This window comes from Pipistrellus hanaki, assembly GCF_964339955.1.
Source record: "Pipistrellus hanaki genome assembly, chromosome: 1".
Lineage (NCBI taxonomy): Eukaryota > Metazoa > Chordata > Mammalia > Chiroptera > Vespertilionidae > Pipistrellus > Pipistrellus hanaki.
Window position 1 is genome coordinate 8,225,662 of NC_140503.1, and position 6,955 is coordinate 8,232,616.

At 41.3% G+C, this 6,955-nt stretch overlaps 1 protein-coding gene across 3 annotated transcripts in view; it reads left to right on the forward strand.

Moving 5' to 3' along the window:
• BTBD7 (BTB domain containing 7) overlaps positions 1–6,614 on the forward strand; it is a 70,459-nt gene extending 63,845 nt beyond the window's left edge. For all 3 annotated transcript variants that reach the window (XM_084873366.1, XM_084873364.1, XM_084873365.1), the window contains one exon: positions 1,384–6,614. In XM_084873366.1, coding sequence (XP_084729492.1) covers positions 1,384–2,199 — 816 coding nt within the window. In that variant the 3' untranslated portion in view covers positions 2,200–6,614. The remainder of the gene's footprint in view (positions 1–1,383) is intronic.
• Positions 6,615–6,955: the final 341 nt, after the last annotated feature.

Below are 6,955 nucleotides of genomic sequence, written 5' to 3' on the forward strand. Positions count from 1 at the left end.
GCATCCCATCGGGGAAAGTGTAAGGAAAGCAGTCCTTTGCCTGTCTTTGCCTTCCAGGCTGCCATCAGGCCCTCATTTGGGAACTACAGTCGCCAGCATTAGTAGCTGGTAAATCCAGCAATAGGTCTTTGCTTGGTCTTACATTGCATTAGAGGTTAAATTTGAAGAAAAAAAAAATAATAATGCTTTTTAACTCATCCTGCTGTCTCACACTGTCACTAGCATTCAATAGAGAGAGAAACAAAAGACATGTATTTGTTCAGGAAGTCTTCATTAAAATGGGGCTTTTTGGAATCTAGGGACAAGTGTACACCTTGGGTCCCGTCCTGATCTTTACTCACCTTACACCCTTCTACCCACTTCCTCTGCTGAGCCCTTCAACCCTTACCCCCACCCCCACCCCCAAAGGAGAAAGAAATAGGAAACAAAGGTTGGTTGTGTTTGATAAACCAAATTCCCTTGGGGGTGGAGTGGGGAAGGTAGAAGAGGGTAAAGGGGGGATAAATGATAGAAGGAGGCTTAACGTGGGGTGGTGAACACATGATACAATCTACAGATGATTGATGTATTGTAGGATTGTATACCTGAAACTTACATCATTTTATCAACCAATGTCACCCTAATAATACATTGAATTTTTATAAAACTACCATTAAAGGTAATTTACTTGTATGATCATTATAATTTTAATTATAATAATGAAAAATTAGAAACAACTTTAATGTCCAACAGTGGGAGAATGGATAAGTCATCAGCGCAATGGACTATTACACAGTAATTTAAATAGTAATCTCAAAATTTGGTGGCAGAATTATATATATACTAAGTTTTGTGATAACATATATATGCAAAGAAAAAAAAGTAAAATATCTCAAAATGCTAAGTGGTTATCTCGGGGAAGGTTAGGGTTATTATTACTATTTTTTTCCTTTCATTGTCTGTATTTTTATTCTTAAAAACAAGCATGTGGCCAAAACCGGTTTGGCTCAGTGGATAGAGCGTCGGTCTGCGGACTGAAAGGTTCCAGGTTCGATTCTGGTCAAGGGCATATACCTTAGTTGCGGGCACATCCCCGCAACCAAGGTATATGTTTTTAAATCACTTCGACATTATTCAAGCTTTCACTTTGTATTTTTACAGACACATACACACAGCCATAGCACTTAGGTAGGGGGTGTGCAGGAGGCAGCTGATCAATGTTTCTCATCGATGTTTCTAACTCTATCCCTCTCTCTTCCTCTCTGTAAAAAATCAATAAAATATATATTTTTAAAAACAAAACAAAACAAGCATGTGTTTTATACTGAGGAAACAAAGTCAGTAGATGTCATTTTTACAGAGTCCTGGGCTGTACTCATCCCCCCTCTTTGTTTCTGTCTGCAGTGTACACAGCCTGTGCTCAATGACCTAATGCCGGATATTGCCATGGGTGTGTCCACATTGTCACTCAAGGACAGGCGGCTTCCAGAGCTTGCTGTAGACACAGAGTCAAGCCAGTCGGTTTCTGAAGCAGGACCAGGGCCTCCCCAGCATCTGGCGTGTGTCCCGCAGAGGCATATACACACGTCTCGAAAGAAACACACACTAGAGCAAAAGACAGATGCTCGAGAAAATCAGCAGGAATATCCGGATTTCTATGACTTCTCAAATACTGCTTGCAGACCTTCTACTCCTGCTCCTGGCAGACGCACCCCTTCCCCTTCACAAGGTGGGTATCTGGGTCCTGATTTGTATAGCCACAACAAGGCATCACCGAGCGGCTTAAAGTCAGCCTACCTGCCTGGCCAGACCTCTCCTAAAAAGCAGGAAGAAGCTAGGAGAGAGTATCCGCTGTCCCCTGATGGGAATCTCCACAAACAAAAGAAGGAGCCGATACACCTGGATGTCATTGAGCAACCTCCCCAGCGGTCAGACTTCCCGCTGGCAACGGCAGACAGTGCTGGCAGCGGCCCAGTGCATGGCAGGGGGCGGACAGCAGTGGAAACCGACTTGACTTTTGGGCTGACTCCTAACAGACCTTCACATCCTGCATGTGGCTCTGAAGCTCCAGAGGAGAGATCCGGGAGAAGACTAGCTGACAGCGAGTCCCTGGGCCACGGAGCTCAGCGAAGTGTGGATTTGGAAAGGGAGGATTCAGTGAGCAGAGGAAGGAGGTCACCAAGCAAACCGGACTTCCTCTACAAAAAGTCTGCCCTCTGAGGGCAGCTCCACGTGTCTGTGCCTGAGATGTGAAACATCCCATTTTATTACGTAACCCAGCAACTTCGAGACCCGCTTATTGATGCCAGCTGATAACTCAGTTATTTTATTCCGGTTTTTGTACATACATGTTTAGTAGACATGGCATGCTAAGAGGGTTATTTTGAATGCTGCATCTGTCTGTTTTGTGTTTGAATAATTGTGTGGGGAAGCATTTTTAACAGCAAACAAGCTGGCACTTTTTTTTCTCTTTACAGATGAATTTTTTGCACTTGTCCATTTATTTTATCTGTATTGATTTTATATCAGTATGTTAAACTTTATTGCCGCATTTAAAGGACTGTATTTTCATACTTTTTGCATTTTGCCATTCACCTACCAATTTCCATGTGCATTGGATTGCACACTAAGATGTATTTTCTTATGAAATAGTTCTGTGTTTATTTTTTAATTATAGAAATTCCAAAGAACAGCACATCAAAATGCTCCTCTTTTCAATAATTGTTTTGGTTCGGAAATCTTCCTGCTCAATCTCTTTAAATCTATTGTCATTGTTTTTTAATAAGTCTGGGGAGCTGGCCTTCGTTCCTTCAGTGGGAGTCCCATTAGGATCCCGAGTTTCCAGCTCACTAGAGAACAGGAAGGAGGAAAGCCCGTTGAACCGGGGCTGCCAAGCTCTGGCTGCGTTCACAGTGCGGACGCTGTCAGAGCCGCTGCAGATTCCGGGAGCGTGGACTGGAGAGTCACGAGATGAGACTGAAGAGCTCGGAGTTCTCCGCCTCCTGACGCCGTGGAGATGGCGAAGTGACCTCAGCCTGCACACGGTTTCTGGTTCTAGCGTCCTCGACTCTCGCTGATGGCGAAGGGACTGCTTGCTGCCTTCACTTGTCTTGCTCTCTGTGGGAAAACAAAAAACAAAAGGGCTTCAGTCTCACGATGTCATTTGGTGTTTGTAAGCAAATGTTTTCTTTTACATGTTTTTAAAGTGCGTCTGAATTTTGGTGTCCTATAAAAAGTTGTATAATGCATAATGCTTCATTACCAAAAGAGAAAAACTTTTTTTTTTTTTTTCCAGTGAAAACACTACATGTCCTACTTGAACTCCACTAGGGATGCTGGTTTGGGATTTACTGAACCACTGAGCACATGGGATCTTTTAAGATCTTCTCCCTTGGAAGGGCAATGTGTGAACTAAGGACTTTTTTTTACTCTCCAATGTAAATATACTAGTGTTTGAGTTTTTAAATCACTTCGACATTATTCGAGCTTTCACTTTGTATTTTTACAGACACACACACACAGCCGTAGCACTTAGAAGAGAAGAGACTTTCTGCACATTCCCACATGGGGATGTGTGTTTGGGAGTCTCTTTTCTGTGTGTGTGTGTGTGTGTGTGTGTGTGTGTATAACTATGAATCACTGACACTCTAAAACTATGCAGGGCTAGGGAGCCTTTACAAGCTCACGTTAATGAATTACATGCACTTTTAAGTCAATAGGTTTCTATTGGGTGTCAACAACTGGTTCCTCCCAAAACTGTAGATTCTCTTACATTCTTTTCCTACTTTACCCTGTGGATGTACACTCAGGAATAATCTGGCATTTAACAAAATCCTGACAAGTCTGTCATCTCAAAGCTGGGAAACATCCGTGTGTCTGTGTGCACCGGTCCACTGCTGCCTCTCCTGCTGCTGCTGGCGTGTCTGTCCGCCGGGCTGCGAGGCTGCGAACTGAGCTCCAGAGTTAACACTAACCTACTTGTAAGGCTGGCTGTGCGTTGCCTTTGAGGCTCCCTGTTTTAAAGGCGGGAAACAGGACTGACTGCCATTTTTAGGTGTGACTAATGTTAGGGTGTCTTTTGAAGCCAATCTCAGTCTGTCGCTCTCTCAGAAGCTAAAATTAATTCCATTATATTCCTTAATGTGTGTTTATATATTTGTGTTGACATGAATTATTTTGATGTAGTTTTAAATACCTGTTCTGAAGTCAGACTATACTGTGCTGGTACTACAGTTAAGAGTGAGTAGACTTAATTTTGGTGGAAAAAAACTTGATCTGTGTTTTTTAATTTAAAAAAAAACAAAACATTGGACAAGAGCTATTGATATCACACATTTATTCTTCTGAAAATTTATTAAATATTCTTTCACATCCCCAAAGTGTAATTATAAAAATAAGTGGCCACTGTTCATAGTTTTGTTTAATTTATGAAGTTTGCTTTTAATAATTTAGTAGCTTACCTGGCTGAACTACGTGTACAAAGAGAAACTTCCTTTAACCTATGGGATTGTGGACCGATGTGACTTGCGAAGATAAACAGACGTGGTTGTGTGCGCTCCGGTAGGTGTTAGCAGACTCTCAGTGTACCTTGTGAAGTGTGGTTAATAGGGTAGGTAGGTTGAATAGCTCTGTGCCTCTGGCTTTTGAACCCATCTATTCAATCTTTTGTAATGCTTACTAAGCGTTAAAATATTTGAATGCTGTACTAAGATAAATGTGAAGTCTGAGTAGGATGGCTCTCAGAAAAAGAAAAACAACAACATGTATAATGTAAAACTTGGCCACAGGACCTGGTATGTGACTCGGTGTAGAAATTTTGTGAGAACCAAATCACAGAGTACCGGATCTTATCTCGAGGCCCCGACAATCAGGCCGTCAGACAATCACCACTTTGGGTGCCCGCCTTGTTGAGGTTACAGGACCATCGTTTTGTTCCTGGGTCACAGAGAGAACATGGCATTTCTTCAAGAAGCTGTTGGTCTTTTTTTTTGGGGGGGGGGGGGGGGGGGGCGGGGGGTTAGTTTTGTGGTTTTGATGAATAATTTAAGTTCAAAGTCACCTGTGACTCCTAAGGGGGGAAAAAGTATAAAAGGTGAAATTATTCCTGAAAAATGGTTTTTTGAATTTTCCACATACCCTACCCTCTCTCATGCCCCCTCAGCTTTTTTTCGGCATATGTCCCTACACCTAAGCTCTCCTGATATGTTGATAACCAGTTAGATTTTAAGGATTTTTAACATCCTTTTGTTGAATCCTTTTGTATAACTCTCCGAAACTTCCCCTAATTCTCAGTTTTTTAATTTAAAAAGAATGAATTAAATGGCTTGTATAAAACTTTTTGTAATTGCTATCCTTTATTGGGCTTTCTTTTGATTGGTTGTTCAAGTTCTGGCTCTGGGCCGTACTTGGCCATTGAATTGAGGTGATGGTGCGGAGTGTGAGGGGGACAGCCTTGAGGCAGCAGGGCCTGCATGTGTCCATCTCTAGAGAAGGTAGAACGTATCTCAGTAACTACTCAGCAAAGGATGTATTTTCATAATGTTTAATCTGCCTTTTAGGAAAATTGTGTTTCATGAAACACTTGTAAGATAATTTGTTTTGCAATTCTAAGGCATTCATGTTTATATCTTAGGACTGAACTCAAAGGGAAATGTTTATTTGACTTTTAAAAAATTATTTGATCGACTTCTAACTTTCTGTTGAAAGTTACTATGAAAGCAGCAGTGATGGGTGCTATTCCCGATTCTGCAGTGGTTTACTTAGTCTACTAAATAGTTTCCTTTCAAACCTCATGACAGATGACCTTACCGAAAGAGTTACCGTCACACTACTAAAAGACATTGTATCTTACTATTTCCCATCAGCACTGTTGTATGAGCAACCTTTTCTGAATGTTCAGCTGTCTTTTTGTCTGATAAATTGCAATAGCTGTTATGTAATTCTTGTATTGGCAGGTCTTTGATATTGTTTCCTCCAGAAAACTATGACCATATGTCAATCTTCCCATATTCTAAATATTACATTGCTGTGGCTGTTTCTAAAGAAAGGTTACTTGCAAGTGTGTGTCTTGAAAATAACCTCTTGTGTTTGTGTGGGCTCTCAGAGATGAGCTCTGGAAGCTTCATCGCGACCTGCACCTGACTGTTCTGTAGGCAGGTGGTCTGGATCCTGCTCTTGGGGTGACTGAAAGGTAAAGGTTCTTGAACTTCTTGCTGTTTGTGTCCCGCATCTATACTCCAGAAGTACTCCTACAACACTGCATTCTTGTGGTTGTGCTGTTACTGGTATAAAGTCAAGTGCCTTCAATGCTAAAGGCTCAGAAATTTTTCTTAAACTGATTTCATGTCCTATGCAAGTGTTTTCTACAACCTGCATAACCAGTACTTTGTAAAACTTGTTTACGCTTCAATTGTACATAGTGTTTTTTAAGGAAATATATAGTATTTTTATTTAGGTACCTCCAAACTTGAATTTGTCTGTGTGAAGCATTGTAAAACGATACATCTCTCTTTGCGTATCATTACCGTTGTACAAAGGTTTTCACTGGTTCTATTTTTCTACTGTTACTGATAAGCATGTAACACTGACTTTATCCTACATATAGTTGGCATTTCAAATAAATGGCTTGTATAGAACCTGCTGAGTTGGATGTAGTCTGTTTTAGCAAAGTGGCCTGCAGTCCTCAATTCTAGAGTAAAACTGGGAGGCTTTCTTCACAAACTTCCCCTCTGTTCCCATGATTTCCATTACTCAGAGGCTTTTTTTTTATTTATTATTTTCTTGGAAATATATTTTCATTTGAATCAAGGTCATTATATTTTCTACTTTTTCATTGGGGCCCTTCTGAGAGATTGTATTTTACAAATTTGAGCAAAAAGTTCCTCGCATGGACGGTGCCAGGCGCGGGCAGAGACCAGGCAGATCCCAACTCCAGGTGCCGGAGACCTGGCTCAGAATCTGAGCTTTTTTCTCTTTC